Source organism: Plasmodium fragile, assembly GCF_000956335.1.
Source record: "Plasmodium fragile strain nilgiri unplaced genomic scaffold supercont1.16, whole genome shotgun sequence".
Taxonomy (NCBI): Eukaryota; Apicomplexa; class Aconoidasida; order Haemosporida; family Plasmodiidae; genus Plasmodium; species Plasmodium fragile.
Genome location: NW_012192596.1, coordinates 340,336 through 358,186, shown reverse-complemented (window position 1 = coordinate 358,186; position 17,851 = coordinate 340,336). Strand labels below are relative to the sequence as shown.

Genomic DNA, 17,851 nt, shown 5'->3' with positions numbered 1-17,851 from the left:
AAAAAAAAAAAAAAAAAAAAAAATGCCAAAAACATGTGCTGTAACACCTTCGTGTGTGCCTACAAACTGTTACTACGCAAATGATGCACATTGTATAAGTTGTGTAATGTAAACAAATAAACCGTTCCAACAGTGCTGTCCATACGTTCCCTTTCAAGACACATGATTGAAACTCCTCTCCTGCACATGGAAAGCAGCATCATTCGTGTCGTTGACAAACGCAGGAACCTTTTTGCCGTCACTGGGGAACATAACGTTTAAATTTCCCATCTCATTCAGCGCACTATTAAGATTACTGCAAAACTCATCATACAGTATTAAATATTTTACTTTTTTTTTTCTTTTGAAACTGTCGTCAAAATACAAACCCCTTTGTTCACATAATCGATTTAAATGTGTTTCCTCCTTTTGGAAATATAAATATGCATTTCTCCTCATATTTAAAGGATACCTTTTTATTTCATCGAAAAATTCAACTTTTGTTCCATCCAAGTCCGCCTCACTGTCCGACTCGTGAATTTCATTTTTTACATAACTTAACTTCTTATTTGTTAATAGGCATTTCAAACCATTCATAAAGATGGAGCTATAAATTGCCCAAACATCCCACATGTCAAAAATGTTCATAATCGAATCTGTGAACATTTTTGCTTTTATTTTGCTATCGCACTTTTTGATATTTTTTCGAAAATGGAAAAATATCCGAGGTAGCTCTTCTTCGATGTGCTTGCGATAGGACCAGGACGAGTAAAACTGGTTGCTGCAGTTGTACAGAATGTCCGACAGCAAATAGACCAGGTTTATCTGCACAGGGTTCGGGTGGGGTACAAGGAAAATGTATGGCAGGAATGACGTGCATCCTAATATGCATGCGATGCCACGATAATTCCAAATGAACGAAATAAAAAACTCCTCTTTTACAATTCTACAAACACTCAATGGTACCTTTTTCAACATGTCGTACTTCAAATCGGTCAAATAATTCGACATGGTTTTCACAATGTCCTCGCTGAAGTCGCTGTGCCGTGTGCAGAATATCATGGCGCGACATATGCTCACCCTGCAGCAGAAGCGGGCAATGTAACGGATATGCATGGCTATATATATACACACAAACACTTGCGAATGAGAGATAAACTGAAGCGATACTATTTCGCAAGATAAACGAAAGGGAATAAGAAGTCCTTTCCCCTACCTCTTCCTATTCAAGTTGTTTATAATGTTAATTAGCTTTTCCTTCTTTTTCTCGTCTATTTTGTTCTTCTTGTTTCTACTGCTGAAAAAAAAAAAAAAAGGGAATATACCGATAAATGAAACGTTTCAAACGCGCTAGCTGCATTGTCCATTTCGACTTTGTAACAGATCAAAGAGTTAAGTCCCCCCAAAACGTCACCTATCCTTCGTGCACACTTTTTATAACACCCTTTTGAAACCCCTCAGCGAAATTCCCTCGATAAAATATTACCTTTTGTCCTTCTTTGACACGACCTTTTTGGCGTTCTTTTGTATCGGTGGCACATACACATAACTATTCTCGAACATCTGAAATGGATCCGCTCTCCAATTTTTGTAACTATCTCCTTGAGCGAAAGAAAAAACTCTCCACTTGTAGTAATAAAACAAATCAGATGTGTTAAAGAGAAATGTAAACACCGGATTATCCTTCTCATTCCTTTTTATAGCTTCTTCAAATGTGTATCCTTCCTCCGTAACATACTTGGCTAACAAATCAATTATTCTCTTGGTCTTCCGATCCTCTGGTAATAGAATCTCTATTTTTTTATTATAACCAGTATGATACAAATTACTTTTTTCATAGTTAAACTGATTATATTCACTTTTGTTCATGTTTAAATTCTTTGGTATGGCTTTACTCCAACCGACCTTCACAATATTTCCGAACATTTCCACACCATCCAGGGCATCCCTTGCATTTTCTGCATCATCTCTATTTTCAAAACAAACGAATCCACTAATTCTAGCCTTCTTTTTATCTTCATCTGTTCGTGGATACATAATTTTGACGCTGTTCACTTTTCCAAATTTTCCAAAGCGTTGGCACAGGTACTCCTCAGTCACCTACAAATGGGCAAAATAAGGACACAAATTAATGGATTTCATATTATGTAAAAATAATATCGCCATTCCTGCGAATTCATGTCAACTATTTTTCATCACACTTATCCGTAGACAATCGCGCAGTGGGGGAATGCTTCCCCATGTAGACACACTCATAATGCACACAGTGGCGATCCACAAGACAACTTCCTATACACGCTTTTCCTACCTCTGGAGATAAATTTCCCAGGTACAAGTTGGCCACTCTGTCCTTTCTTGGGGCGTACGAAAAGAGCGTTTCATTTTTTTCGATCTCTATTAGCTTCCTCTTAATTTTAAGTTTCTCCTCTTCAGATTTCGCTAGCTCGGCTTTTTCTTTTAAAACTTTCCTCTCATCCAAAATTTTCTGCTTTAACTTAATTTCTTTAATAACAAATAAATACATAAATTTTTTAGAAAAATAAAAAAAAAAAAAATTGTTACTATTTATACGAAAAAATAAAATACAAAGTGTAAAACATGTAGCAAATATGTTTCTCTAATATATTTCTTTTTTTAATTATATAAAATGTGTAACCTTCTAAAAAACTATCAATTTCCTTTACTTTCCCCGTGTCATTTTTGTTGTTGTCTCTTTTTTCTTCCTTCTTTTTTTCTTCATATGAGTAATCCCCCTGCAATAAGTGGGGAAGGGCATATCACATGAAATGTAAAATGTGCATAGTATGGCAACCTGCCCCGTGCAACATATGTTATGCTATCACACACAAATGGTTTGATTCGATTGAAAATTCACACCCGTGGAATATATAAATTCCCACGCTCATGCAGACGTCAAATGTTTTCACAGTCTTTACCCTGCTGAATTTGCTGTTGGGCTTCTTCCTACTTTCATCTTCAGCTGGCACATACAGAGTGCTTGAGGGGTTCAACACTTTTCCACCTATTCAAATGGGTTGTCCAGAAAAAGAGGTTAGCACATAAAAGCGTCTGTATATGGACACGTACTTACGCCACCACCCATGTTGTGCAACAGTTCAGTTCGGGTAAATTAAATTGTATTACATGGAACTAACGTTTTCTTTTTTATTTTTCTATTTCTTTTTCTTTTTTTTCATTACTTTTGACGAATTTGTTTCCCTTTTCCAAGGCGCTTCCCTCGAACGACCGGACAAACTCTGCGTAAATTTTCGCAGCTTCTTGCTCCTGCGCAAAAGGGGGAAGCGTTGCATAAAACAACGTCGCAATGTGTGTGAATCTTGGCGGCTTGGAAATGTAAGGACGTCTTCCGTAGACGGGCAACGGGGTCATCCTCTACACACGCGAGAACTCATACTGGTATATGCGTGCATATATATGCGCAAGTGTACACACATATATGTAGTATTCGTGCCGTGTCACGTTTGCCAATTGCGTCTTTTTAGCGGGCATATTTTTATGCAACTTCTCTCCGTCCCTACATTTAACTTTTCATCGTCGATATCTTTTTTCTTCTTTTTGTTTCTGTTCAGTTGAGCATACATCCTGAGTATGTATTGACTATGCTCATTCAGTTAAAGCCTTTTTTTTTTCCCTCTCTCTTTCTCTGTTATTTATGCCTTGGGAGCGCCGCGGGAATACATTTCTCTTCGGCAAATGCGTAAAAATGCGGACGCGCGTAACTTTTTTGGATTATGCTTCTTTAATTTCTATTTTTCCTCAAGTAGCTATACATGTTGCATACATTTTTGCAGAAGGGCAAAATTAAAAAAGGGGAAAAGAATAAACAGCGTATAAAAGTTCATTAGCAAACTGGCGAATTATCTAAATTAAAATTAATTCCCCAAACCGAGAGTGAGTTGAATAAACCATGCAGCTTAAGTACCATAGATTGTGGAAGTTAACCCTGTTCGCGTTGCGTCGTTTGGTTTTCTTTTTTTTTTTTTTTTTGTTTTCCTAATTGCTACTTAAATTGCGGTTATGCTCTTTCTCAATTGTACTTCGTTTTCGTAGCCTTTTTTGAAGTACACAAACAGCTTCGCAGAGATTTTTTGAATACGCTTTGGAGAAATGGGAAAAGTCAAAATTTTTAAAACACCAGCTTTATTTTTTCTCTTTCAACGGGAACTTTTTTTTTTTTTTTGTTTTTTTTACCATTTCTGGGGTGCTTCCAATTTTTTTTTTTTTTTTTTTTTCGTATGGCATACTTATCTATTCCCCGCGCCTTTTAGCTATGTTGCCGTTTCCGCCCTATTTTGTCCTCTGTTGATGATGCTGCTTTGCCTCCTTTGGGGCCATTCTGTGCCACTCTTCCTACCATTTTAACCTGGTTTTTTTAGTTTTTGCAAATTATGTTGTTTCGTGTTTCTCCAATTGGCTACCTACCACGATGCAACGACTGGTGCATATGGACGTTACCGTACATGCACGTGCACATGTGCATGTCGCATCTTGCTTCGTACCTCCACCAACACCTAGAAGAATTTCTCTTCGTTCTGTTCATTCGTTGTTTCAAGGAACGCCTTCACGTCATGCGTGACATAAATGTACAGAAGTCTTCACATTGTGTACACTCAAGTTTGTTTTTATAAAATGCGATAGTGCAAGAAACCCATCGGTCATACGTAAATGTTGCAAAAAAAAAAAAAAAAAAAAATGTGAACCCTTTTAGCGTAATTCACTCCTTCCGCATTTGTGCCAACATTTTACAATGCCTAAAATGGCATAATAACCACTTTTTTTTTTTTTTTTTTTTTTTTTGTGTGTGTGTAGTAATAAAAAAACGCATAACGCTTATCATGCGTTTCATCTTTCTCTCTTAATGACGCAATTGCATATATGAATATGCGTATGTGCGCTGATCTGCGTAAACGTGTACACACGTTTATTCGTACACGCAAGTGAAAACATAGTAGTTACGAATTTGTGTATACACATATGTACATATATATATATGTACATATACCCGTGTGTATGTGCGTGTACTGCCGGGTAACCTTCCATTTCGCGCCATGCGAGTTTATCATTTTGGCCGCAGCAGGTACCCCTAAAGTACAATCACGTTTCAAGATGCACGTGTCAACTTTTCTTTCTGTTTTTGTCTGAAAATTTACAAAACGAGTATTGCACTATGTACTCCTAATACATATTCACCCCCCTGTTGTTTTCCCCCCTCCCTGTCAAATCGCGCATATTTACACAACAATATGTATACAGTGTATGTAAAAAAAACAAAAACAAAAACATACATTTGTACATATCGCTTACAACGCACATTGTTCCGCTGTTCCTACTCTTTCCATTCTGTAACCCATTCACCGCCCGCTGTGCGGTACCCATAAACAGCTTTAACCTTTTTGTTTTTAATTTGCCAACGGTCATACTGTTTAAACATAAAAGAATTCCCTCGTCGTGTTTTCGCCCATTTCGTATACACGCCTTCTTCTTCTCCTGCTTCTTCTTCTTTTTAAAATGTAACACCCAATTGTATTCAGCCCTTGCTACACATAAGAACTATCAAATGAATACAATTAGAGAATCTGCAGTAAGTCCATCAGAACGGCTTCACCATCCCCCCGTGTATGCCACTTCCTAATGTGTTGGCTTTATTCGTGAAAAAGGAAAGAATATTTACTACCTTTAACTAAATGGAAAGCATTCAAAGAAATGAAGACCAAAATGAAGATCAAAATGAAGAGGAAAATGAAGATCAAAATGAAGATCAAAATGAATACACTCAACATAAAGAAAACAATAAATTAATCACCTTCGAACACAATGACGTAGTCTTCTTCAAGCACAAGGATAAGAATAAAATAGGAATTGGAAGAGTAGTTAACTTTTACACAGAGCTCAAAATTAATGATATTCTTTTACCATCCGATCATAACGTAACCCTAGCCAACTGCATCAAAATATTGAACAATATAAATGATGAAAAGTATGTTCAAAGCTACATCGCAAATTCAACCAGTGAATATGTAGACAGCACCCCATACCAAGCTTCCACATCCAACGCAAATGAAAAAATAAATTGTAAGCCTTACGAAAAGGACGAAAAACAGGACTATAAACATGCCGATTTGAAAGAAAAAAATGAAGACAACGAAATACAGGCCACTACAAGAACCGGAAGCAATAACAACAACGCCAACAACCCTGAGTTCAAGTGCGAAATGAAAAAAAGACGTAGAAGAAAAAAAAAACACGCATTGGATGATACTGCCCTTATACATACTAACAGCATAAGCAATGGAATAACGCGTAAAAATGATGAAAAAAGAAGAGTCAGTAAATTATTCTATATTGTCCAATCATTAGAAAATTATAAATACAGTTTACAATACAAAAAATCCTTCAAGCATTATAAAATATTTACTCATAACAAGTGGGAACTTATCAAATCTCTCTTCTGCAAAAACATACAAAATAAAATCAGCTTCGTTCTCGCCGTGAAATTATTAGAAGTTAAGAAGGTATATGCAAACAATATAAATTTACAAAATGTTATGATAAATAATTTGATGAAAATTTATAAAAGTGAAAGAGATCTCCATGTAGATCATCTTGTCCTAAATTATATTAAAAAAGTAGACGTCAGAATTATATTGCAAAATAATGTCCTCATAACAAATGATGACTTTAATGAAATCTTCTCAAGGCACAGAAAGAAGATAGAAGAGGACAGAAAACGGACATTGCTCCACTCGAACAACGATGATGCCCATCTGGATGAAGCAAATTCAATCACCCAGGGTGAAATGACACATTTGTGGGATTCCTACAGTGGAAGCTCCGGCAGCGTCACTGTTGGAAGCGACTATGATGACGACATAAAGACACCCCATCAGGGGGGTCATGTGCATGACCAACAGAATGATATGCACAACTCCAGTAATGTAAACTATGTCGACAGGTTCCCTGTCGATTGGGGGCACAAGGAGCCCCCTAACTTTGGGAAGAAGCACCCTCCCAAGTACGCGATGAAGTATCTCATTCACTACGGCAAGAAGCAACCGACTGATTCCCTCCTTTACAGCCACGACCGAGAAGGCACCCGCACAATACACAAAAAGGACAACATCAATCTCCAAAATTACAAAAAGAAGAGAAAAGTAATAGAAGGAGAAACGTATCAATACGAATTGAAAGGAAACCTATTGGCTAAGTTTAAGTCCCCACAAGGGCGTGCATACAGGGGATGCATTAAAAGCATTTGCAAAGGTAAAAATAACATATTTTCCTATTTCTTAATAGTCCCCTCCTGCTTCTGGTTCAACGATTCTTACTACTTCTCCTGCTTAAACATCGATATAGACATTTTTCAACTTTTGGAAATCATCAAAATTGTTGATAACTCAAAAAAGAAACAAATAGAAAGCATATCTTTCGCTAGGTACAAAAGTTTGGGGAAAATTAACGACTGTGTGTATAACCCTAAACCTAATGAGGTCCAAACCTTGTTACAAAAGGGGCCGGATACAGATAATACGCCCCTGAAAGTTCGAGTGCGTGCCCCAAAGAGGGACATAACGAAAAAGAGGAGAAAAAGGCGCAAAAGTCGTACACTACAAGTGGAACTAGGCAAGAGAAAGAGAAAAATACGTGGAGTAGACAAACGGTTAAAGGCTAGTGTTACCAAGGAGAAAACACGAGGGAGAGTTAAGAAAAGGAAAAAGCGACGGGAAGAATGCCTAGATGATAAGGCTGGTAGAGGCTTTAAAATTAAAAAGCAAAAAAAGCAGGTAGTGCAGCCAGAAGTTACTGAAAAAAAAAGTAGGGGCAGAAAGAAAAAAGTAGTACCAATTCAAGAGAACAGCAATGGGGAAGACGCGAAAAAAGCTAAGGGTATGCGGAAGGTGGAAGAAGTCCAAATAAAAAAGGAAATGGAAGAGGAGTCATGCCAAAAAAAGGTAGAGGTGATACTCCACGAAAATGAAACCAAAGCGCAGAACAACGAAACAGAAGCGAACCCCCTTTTCGAAGGGACACCCGATCTTGATGGTGATGACACAACCAATTTGATGCAGAATTCATCCACAAAAAGTAACATCTTCAACCTAAACAGCGAAAGAACAAAGTCGTACTTTACCAAATTAGCACTTTTTTTTAAAATTTCGCAGAACAGTAATCAACAAACGAAGCAGGATGATGAAGAGGGTAAAAAGGGAACTGAAACCCAAACGATTGAAGCCGACACTGCACGTGAAAATAACTACGTCAACGACGATAATAAGGTGACAACAAGTATAACGAACACGAATGAGAACGAGCAAAATGTAAACGTAATGGCCAAGGTGAATGAGGAGAAGGAAGACGTAAATTTTAGAAAAGAAGATCGAGATGATAAAGCTCCCAACGAAAATACCAATCAAGGATGTGCAAATATGAATGAAATAAGACGAAACGAAGATGATGAAATGAGAAACACAAATAACACACTTATTAGTAAATTAATTGCAAATGGTAAAGAGGTAGATTATCACAACCTTCTGGATCCCCCCTCTGTGGGTAAAGGAAGCGCAAACGACATACACATACATGACATGTGTCAACAAAAAAATGTAGATGAACATGAAGCAACAATACTCGATCATATCGAACACTTGAATGACAATGATGGTAACATCCCTACTGCAGTTATCGAAGAAGGAGTTGTACAGGATAACCCTACACAAATACAAGAAAATGTGGAACCTTTTTATCAGAAAATGGACAAAACGGGCATTACAAATGAAGAAGAAATTTTTAAAAAAGAAAATTTTGGAGTACTTAATGAAGATGATAGCGACGCAAAACGTACACATTACAAAAATGGTATTCTGGGCGATAAAACGGATTCACTCAATGGCGACAGTAGAAGCTATCAGAACGAATCCACGATTAGCCAAAATTCCTATGAACGCAAGGGAACAACTAATGATTATAATGCTAGAGACCAGAATGATTCATGGACTAGCCAAAATTCCTACGAAAAAAAGGAATCAGTAAACTGCGATAATTTATGCGACAGGAACGAATTCACGGCTAGCCCAAAGTACGACGAAAAGATTCAACAGACGATCGAACCAGTTACGTGTGAAGTGAAACAGCAGATGTATGGAGCACTTATGAGTTTCTCAAACGAACAGATGAACGGAACCATAATTAGTGACGAAAAACATGTGGATAACCCATCGAACACACATCTCAGAAAGGTGAGCAACACAAACAACCTTGTGAAAAAAGAGCCGGAAGAAAACAATAATTACAATTTAACAGTACACATGGATCTCTCAAATAAAAATCACACGTCCAAAATGTATAGCACCACGCAGGACTACTACAAAAACTTCTGTAAGAACAAATGTGCGGACCACATAAATAAATTCCGAGACGATGAAAAAATTAAAAAAATTGAAACATTGTACAAATTTTGCAAAGAGGACATAAACATTTTACTGTACGTTTACGTCATGCATATATATGTGAACAAATTATGCAAAAACGTAATTGTAAAAGTATTAAATCCAAAGTGTAAAAATGTGAAAAAGACAAAATATTCTGAGAGCGACTTCATTTTAACCCCCCTGATAGGGTACTCGTATGCGAATTATTACTACTTAAAAATAAATAAAAGGAAAGGAAGAACCAAAATGAAAACGAAAACGGGAAAAAAAAAGGGGAAAAAAAATAAAATAAAAATAAAAACGGAAATAAAAACTGAAAAAAAAATTGATAGAAGATTCAAACAAATAAAGAACAATTTGATAACCAAGAAAGGGAAAAGGAAAAAAAAAAAAAAACTAGGACGAAAAAAAAAATTAATAGAACAAGTCAAGACAGAAGTTAAAAGGGGGAGGAAGAGGAAAAGAAGAAGAAAAAGAACTCACAAGATGAAAAGTAACCTTTTATGTGACACATTCGTGAAGCCCAAAATGTCCAAGTCTAGTTTGAACAATATTTCAAAAATGAAAAACATGGATGATAAAACGTATGGAAAAACAAAAAATGTAATAAAATGTACCACACAATTTGTAAATTTTTATTTATGGGGTATATACAATTGGAACTACAACAAAACTCTGCGCATTTCTTTTAATAATATTTCGAATAAAAAAATAACAAACTTTGATATTTACAATTTCTTTTTTTACAATTATGACACCATCTCCAACTTAAGTAATTTCTTGCATAACGCGATTGTTGCGTGAAATACTACGCCATTGCGGTCGCTGTACTTAAGTGCGCGAAATTTTGTGTGTACTAGTGGCCCCTATGCATGTGCTAACATTTCAACCCTGAGTGATGCTGATGTGGTTGATGATGTTACATTATCAAAGTTGGACCCTTGTGTGTTCCTGCACATAATAGGAGAAAATTTAAGCAATTCGTAAAGACAAACAATTATATTTATTATTATTTTTTTTTGCTCTCCCCCTGCAGATGAAATAAACAAAGACCTAAGCACATTAATAAGCATTTACAAAAACATAAGAACTGTTTTGTATCAAAATTCGTCCATATATGGAAATTTATTGTTATTAAAACCTACAAACACCATGGCCAGGACGCATTCGGATGATGAGGTAAAAGGCTGAATATATTCCCGTAACATTTTTGCTCCCTCTTTTTTGCATTCATTTTATGTATACGATGTAACAATGCGCCATTATTCATGAACCTGTTTATGCTATACATTAGCGGGTTCCTCAATTCTATAAGCGCACACATATATTTTTTTTTTTTTCTTGTATAAATTCGGCGCGTGTGTGTACGTTTTTCTGCTTGTGCTTACTAGACGAACACCTTTTCAGATCGTACATCCGCCCACTGTTGCAGACGTGTATACATGGATTCACCCTCCTTTTTTCTTTTTTTTTTTTTGTTGCCCCCCTTTTCAGCTAATAAAATTTTGGCTAAAAACACTAAACGAGCTGCATCAAGTCAGGGAAGGCTTTTGCAAGTTTTTTTAAAACTCTCTCTTATGCAAGCATAAGTAGTAGGTATACAGGAGTGTATGAATACATGTGTGCACGTATGCACCTGTGTTATGCCTTCCCTATCTATTCTTTTTTTTTTTTTTTTTTTTTTTTGTTCTCCTTTTTTAAGTCCCTTTTTAAGAAATAATTATTGTTTGTAAAACATCTGTTTTGAAGCCGTACAAAGGCGCTGTCATTTTTTTTTTTTTCTTTTTTTTTAATTAAGATTTACCTTTTGAATCATCCACATCGTAGCTGTATTTATTTATTTATTTTGAAAAGCACAAATTTTGACACACCTTTTTACTTTCAATCATCATTTTGTAAATGCATCAAAATGAACAGTACACCGGAGTAGAACAGCTGAATGCTCCACCTTCATATGTCCACGCTTCCTGATGTGACATCATTTGTATTCACACCGTTTTTTTTTCTTTTTTTTTCGTTAAACTGACCATCCCTTACATGTCATGAACATGTAGCTTTGATCTCTGTCATGGCGAAATTTTGCCCCACTGCCACAACATGCGAATGAAAAATAGCTGTGTTGCTGTAGTGAAACTTTTGAAGGGGAAAAAACATCCCCTCCTGAATGCTAATAAAGGCGGGTGTCATGGAAGGTACTTCCATAGTAATGGCAGCATCGTTGAGAGAAAAAAAAAAGTGACCACCCACATATCCTATTCTCTGCCTCCGCAAAGGGAGAATGAAAAATACACTTTTGAAGTCCTCATGAAAACGATGAAAAACAGGGCAGACGAGTATAACCTTATAAAGATAAAAGAAGCACAAAATAAAATACTAATTCATTTAAACACATTTACAATCAACCAAGTAGTGTGCACACTCGTCCTCTCGCACAAGTATAATATGCTTAATTTTAAAATTCTGCACGCAATCATAGAGCATTTGTTTCGCCATTCCTGTTTCTTGAATAGCAAACACTTGTACGTGCTAGTTTCGACCATAAGGAACATACACCTGGATAACCTCGTGTACTCGTCACAACAAGACAACCACGAGAGTAGGGACAATCACAATCCTCACTTGGAGGACTACCTAGAAGATGTTAATGAAAATATAAAATGGAAGGAGAAATATTACGGGGAAGTCATGGCAAATTTGGTTCTCCCCCCTGGGGACAACATCGATACAACCTGTCCAGGTCAACACAGCAGTGTCGAATGCACCCTTCAGTCCAACGGTACGCTGAGCCAACACGGAGCGAACACAAGTAGCGTAAGCCATAGCCTAACCCCATGTAAAACTAACCCAGCGGAGGAAAAACTGTCACTGCAAAATTCCCCCCACCAGCAGGAGGACATCTCCGTAGAAATGAAAAAAACCCATTTAAAAATTAAAGAAATCCTGACGCACAATTATAGCAATATTTACCTGAACATAAAAAAGAACATGTACACGAATTTGTTACTCCTAAATTATCTGCATGAAGGGAATATAATCAGCAGAAAAACTTTTTTAAAAATTATTTGCAGCATCAATACACAATGTAGCCAGCACATATTCAGTAGTAACAAAAACGGAAGCAATAGTGATCACCATTCCTATGATGAAAATGGAACCTATGAAGATGACATCCTGAATTCGTATCTCAAAGGTCAGTGTGAGAATACATCAACGTACGACTTGTACATTCGTCTTCACTTCCATTTGCTAAAAAATATGCTCACAGAGTGCGAATTTATAGACAACAAATTTGTAATGGAAAAAATACAAAATGCTACAAGTATAAATGAGGACGTGTACAGAGATGCAAAACTATACCTTGAAGTGTTTTCTTTATTTTTTCAAAACATGGAAAAGGTTACGGAAAGGATTAATCATTTAAAGGTATTCCATTTGAATATCCTCTCGCATGAGTTGTTTAAACTTCTCTGTGACGATGGCGCGTTTCAAAATGTAAACATATATTACACCTTCCTCAAGAAAGTATCATGTGAATCTATTCTGAAGGGGGAAGCAACTCCCGATGTCTGCTATGGCCTTGTGAGCGTGTTGTACTATCTCAAAAGGGAGAACATGCTGAATTGTGAAAGCTGCCCCTTTGGTTACCCTCCTCTTGGGGAGTCCACATTCGACTTGCAAAGAAGTCAGGACAGGTACTCCCTGTTTTTAAACTCCCTTAACCGGTACACTCTCCACGACCTTCTCATACCACCACACCAAGAAAAAGAACCAATCAACACAAATTGCAACCCCATAAACCATACCCCCAATGGTGAACCACCAACAATGGAACAATCACCCCACAACTTGAGGGACAACTTTGTCGCCCACTTCATGGCAGAATTCACGTTCAACATCGTGTGTTACCTGAACAAGATAGATATTTACGAACAACTTTTTATTTTAAAATATTTAATCCTCCTGAATTTGAAGAATGAATACCTAATCGATGTGCTGAAAGAACGTCAACGTAATTTCTTTATACAAAAAAAGCATTACACTGATAGGAAGCATTTTTTTTATTTTATAGAGTATTTGTTCACATCTTTTATTTATTCTACCCATGAATTCCTCAACCTCTTACATTTGATAGACCTCCCAAAGTTTCAAACTGTGCTCGACGCAATCGGACGCACGAAAAAATTCACACATAAAATAAAAAAAATATTCGATGCTGTCAATGTGATACTGAACCAGCGGAAACAGAATTGTATAAAAATCGCTACCCAAAAAAAAGGGCGAAACAACCAATTTGAAAACAAGTCCATTGTCCTACCAGACGACACAACACAGGTGCAACGTTTTCAGAACATCCTCTATGATTTTTTATTCTTATAATTTGGAAGCATGGTGCGGGAATGTAGGTCATCGCGCTTTACCACCATCCATATGCTTGTCCACTGTGTAGACGGTATAATTGTGTCCCCATAAATCACCCATAACTGAGAGCGTAAAACGTCCAAAAATAAAAAATAGGAACACCCCAAACATCTCTGTGGGGTTTAAGTCCAAATGTATACCCTTCAAAGTGACAAAACAAAGCACAGCAAAAAGGGTATACGTCTGGGGTTAAATGTACAAGTGCACCAATGTGTACCTATGCACACTTATAGAACAATCCCACACTTTCCGTATTTGTCAATGGGAAAATTTTTCTCTTTTTTTTTTTTTTGTTCTTTTAAGCAAATGTGTCCATATTTGAGGACACATTTGGGCTCCATCTTTGTCCATCCCGTTTTGTTGAATCGGGATAATATACCAATTTGTAGACTGTCTTTTCATTTTTACCATCCCCTTTTGGGTAAATTCACCAACGTGTCATTCCCATGTGTGAATAACTACACGTACTATCCCTAAAATGAATTATATTCTGGCCCATTGAATTTATGAAAAATTGACCAAATTGAAGCCCGCCCAAAAAATAAATCACTTCTGTATATACGAAAAAAAATTTTCATATACTCAATAAAAACGCGGGCAACTTTTAAAACGTCCAGAAAAACATGTAAACTATGAAATGCTATTCGTGGGATGTTATTATTCAAGGTCTTGTTACTTCTTAATCCATGTATTTTCTTTACTTGCCCAAAATGGAAACGCTTCACCTATTCGTTCATCTCACTATTGCTACGTTGGCCCCCAAATGTGCATGTGAATATTTTTACATTTTTTTTTTTTTTTTTAACTTTTGACGAAAATGAGACAAGAAAGGAGAATAAATAAAATTGGCATCCAGTGTGCCCCTATCTGCGTTAAACACCTCATTACATCGAATAACATCGCGCTGTGTCGTAGTTTTTTTCAATTTCCGTTTTTTCCCTCTTACCCCATCCCACTGTCAGGGGCACACACAAGGATGCGCCTGCACAAGGAAGGGCTGCTCTTCCTATGGCATGTCACAGGCAGTTATGTCTTCCCGTTATTGCTTTCCCTTCCTTGTAAGTAAAAATGAAGAAAGATGACGTGAACCTTAAAGTAGAATCAATAGGGTAATCAATTTTTAAAGTAACCAAAAAGGCACAATGCTCTTAGGGTAAACAGCACGAAGCAATAACCATCTCCATATAGAAACCACAAAGACATGTTTATGCGGTTCACCCCCATCACAGAATAAAACACAAAAATCAAGCAGCATGCAAATCGGGCAACAATGTAAACCCTAGGTGGCCTCTAAAAGCGCACGGACAGGTAAACTAAACGGTGTGAAAATAACAAAGCAGATGGGCCGATATGTTGTAAAACTTCCCCTTTCTTATTTTTTCCTGAGCGAATACGCAAAGTGTGTCCCAACTCCACAAGTGCTTCTTTCTCAATCTTCCAAAAATAGATTGTCACAAAAGATTTACATATACATGAGGTTGCGTCTTAGTGAGTTACCCGCAGTTTTACTGTTCCCTGCATGAGTGCATATGTCCCCATGTCAACATGAATTCCCCCCAACTGTGTAATTGTGCTAAAATCAGGCTCCAAACCCCCGCGGGAAGAAGGGAACGGATTATTCCTACACATCCGCACACAGCCCACTAAGAAGTGGTAATATAAAAAGACGATAAGTTTACCAGTAAAAAATGTAATCCAAAAAGTTGGATAAAAAAAAAAAATGAAAAAGTAAAACCCGCCATTATAATACCCCCTTTTGCAGATATCCAAAATGATAAAGGCAAATCTTGCCATGCGCACAGGGGTGAAATCAAGTCAGGAAAAAAAACAGAAGCAAAAAAAGACAAAACGAATGTATCAACAAAAACTCGCGAACAAACATTAAACAAAACAAAAGTGGAACACCACCTAAACAATACTGCTAACACAAATGGTGAAGGACACAAAAGTGACAAGGGGAACAGCACCCATGAAACAAATTCAAGTGTTAAAGACAAAACACAAAAAAGAAATGGTCCTCAATTCATACAAGTAAAAAGTGATGATAAATACCTTATCCATCTTCTCAAGAAACAAAATGTACAAATTCAGTCGGAAACATGTGAAGACGATTCCGTTAAGAAGAGAAAAAATGCTACCCCTTCCTCCAGTAGCCAGTCCATGGAAGACAACTCAAGTGACGACTTTCAATGCACAGATATTATAGAGGAGTTTAAAAAAAAAAAGAAGCGAGAGTTAGAGGACAGAAAGAAAAAACGAATAAGGGATAGAAAAAACAAGTTAATAAGGAAGCCAACCTACAGGGACGAAGAAACGCAAGTCTTCCTTGATGACTTTACCAAATATTACGAGTATGAAAAAATGGAAAAAAAACATCTACATATAGTTAAACGTCCCCCCCAAAAAATAACGATGCGTAACTATTGCATAAAACAAACGCAAATGCAATTCAGAGGAGAAAATCTCATTTTGTAGTTCATCTCTGAATTTATAACGACCATACACACGCGATGCACTTATTACCCGATTCACCATTTTTTTAAACCCCCTTATCTACATAAAAAAAAAAAAAAAAAAAAAAAACAGGAAAGTGAAGCCCCAGATTGAGCAGCTTGTTGAACATGTCCTAAATCAAGCGTTCAAAGAGGTAACTTTGTCTGCAGCCTCAATACATGGGACTATTCCCAAGCCCCCAGATACCTCGCCTTAGCATTGTGTACACCACCAGACGCTTACATACAATTATTTTTTTTTATTTTTCTTTTTACTCCTCCCCTCCTGGCAGATCTACGAAGACCAAGAATTAAGTAAAATAATAAACAAAATAAATCATTACGAACAAATCAGACAAGACAAATATCAATCCCTTAAAAACTACGAACATAATAGTGACAATTTTTACAATCAAACGGTAATAAATGCTTATCATGTTGGGCAAAAAGGAGAACAACAAAAAAAAAAAAAAAAAACACACACACATATATGCGCTCTTTAAGTCCACGAAAAAGTGTAGCGAGCGTCCTCATCCCACAATTTCCATGACCCCCCTTTTCAATCTTTTCAATCTCAGCAACATAAAATAAAAGACAGGATCCTACTCAAAAAGAAAGTCGAAATTATTATGAAAAAAAAAATTGCACATAGTAAAGCACAGAAGAACATGCACTTAATACTGCAGAAAAACTTGGACCTGTATTCCTTGATGGATTATTTCCCAAGCGGCTTGGAGGTAAAAGGGGGAAAGGAGGTCCAAGGGGGAAAATGTACCCGTTCGGCGCGTAACCGAGTACCTTCCCTACACCAGTGAACAGTTAGGTCTATGTGTCTATGTATAAGTATACAACTGTGCATATATATATATGCACGATTTCGCCCCATCGCTTATCCACCTCTACGACCTTCCAGAAAAACATGAACCTAATGGTGCTCCCATGGCTGGCGGACTTAATTCAGTACTTGGTAAGGACACCTCCTTGAGGAAAATCCCCCTTTTTATTTGCTTCAAAATTTGTCCCTAAAAAGAAACAGCTCTTTGAGCAATACATTCCTAAATCATAAAAACTCCGATGGTTGCGGTTGCTTTCAGATAAGGGTGAAAAAGGACATAGTGCACTACGTCATCACGGGTAATATATAATTAGACGCATCCTACTCTATGTGATTGCGCACCATAAACACAACCCATTGTTACCAACACAAATATATATGACATTTCCCCTCCCCCCCCGTTCAAGACATGATAGAAAACAGCTTTGTTTCCAGAACCGAGATACTTGAGGCCTATAAAAGGTTAAAACAAGGGGCCCCACACAAAGCCTATATCCTTATCTAACAGAAAACTTAAACGATGCACTATTCCATAGGGTGCTGTCGTAGGGCACCCAAATGGAAGTAAAATATTTTATCCAGATACCATATAACTATACTCGCGATTCCACGCCCGTCGTTTACCCCTCCCCTTCAGTCACCTTCTTAAAAAAGGACACGAGGAAGAGTAAAATATTCCC

The 17,851-nt window shown here is 37.0% G+C and overlaps 4 protein-coding genes across 4 annotated transcripts; 3 read left to right on the top strand and 1 right to left on the bottom strand.

Moving 5' to 3' along the window:
- Window positions 1-153: 153 nt before the first annotated feature.
- Window positions 154-3,581, bottom strand: AK88_01839 (uncharacterized protein; the record flags this gene model as incomplete). The annotated part of the gene is made up of 9 exons (XM_012479474.1): window positions 154-804; window positions 946-1,060; window positions 1,196-1,273; window positions 1,466-2,079; window positions 2,288-2,481; window positions 2,636-2,732; window positions 2,916-3,001; window positions 3,180-3,264; window positions 3,519-3,581. 9 exons carry the CDS (start codon window positions 3,579-3,581, stop codon window positions 154-156), a joined length of 1,983 nt encoding a protein of 660 aa, XP_012334897.1.
- Window positions 3,582-5,684: 2,103 nt separating this feature from the next.
- AK88_01838 (uncharacterized protein) lies at window positions 5,685-10,991 on the top strand (the record flags this gene model as incomplete). The annotated part of the gene is made up of 3 exons (XM_012479473.1): window positions 5,685-10,197; window positions 10,462-10,604; window positions 10,920-10,991. The coding sequence occupies 3 exons, from the start codon at window positions 5,685-5,687 to the stop codon at window positions 10,989-10,991; spliced, it is 4,728 nt and encodes a 1,575-aa protein (XP_012334896.1).
- A 531-nt stretch (window positions 10,992-11,522) lies between these two features.
- On the top strand, window positions 11,523-13,802 carry AK88_01837 (uncharacterized protein; the record flags this gene model as incomplete). The annotated part of the gene is made up of 1 exon (XM_012479472.1): window positions 11,523-13,802. One exon carries the CDS (start codon window positions 11,523-11,525, stop codon window positions 13,800-13,802), a length of 2,280 nt encoding a protein of 759 aa, XP_012334895.1.
- A 1,587-nt stretch (window positions 13,803-15,389) lies between these two features.
- On the top strand, window positions 15,390-17,676 carry AK88_01836 (uncharacterized protein; the record flags this gene model as incomplete). The annotated part of the gene is made up of 7 exons (XM_012479471.1): window positions 15,390-15,408; window positions 15,607-16,229; window positions 16,630-16,755; window positions 16,915-17,073; window positions 17,250-17,303; window positions 17,431-17,470; window positions 17,579-17,676. 7 exons carry the CDS (start codon window positions 15,390-15,392, stop codon window positions 17,674-17,676), a joined length of 1,119 nt encoding a protein of 372 aa, XP_012334894.1.
- Window positions 17,677-17,851: the final 175 nt, after the last annotated feature.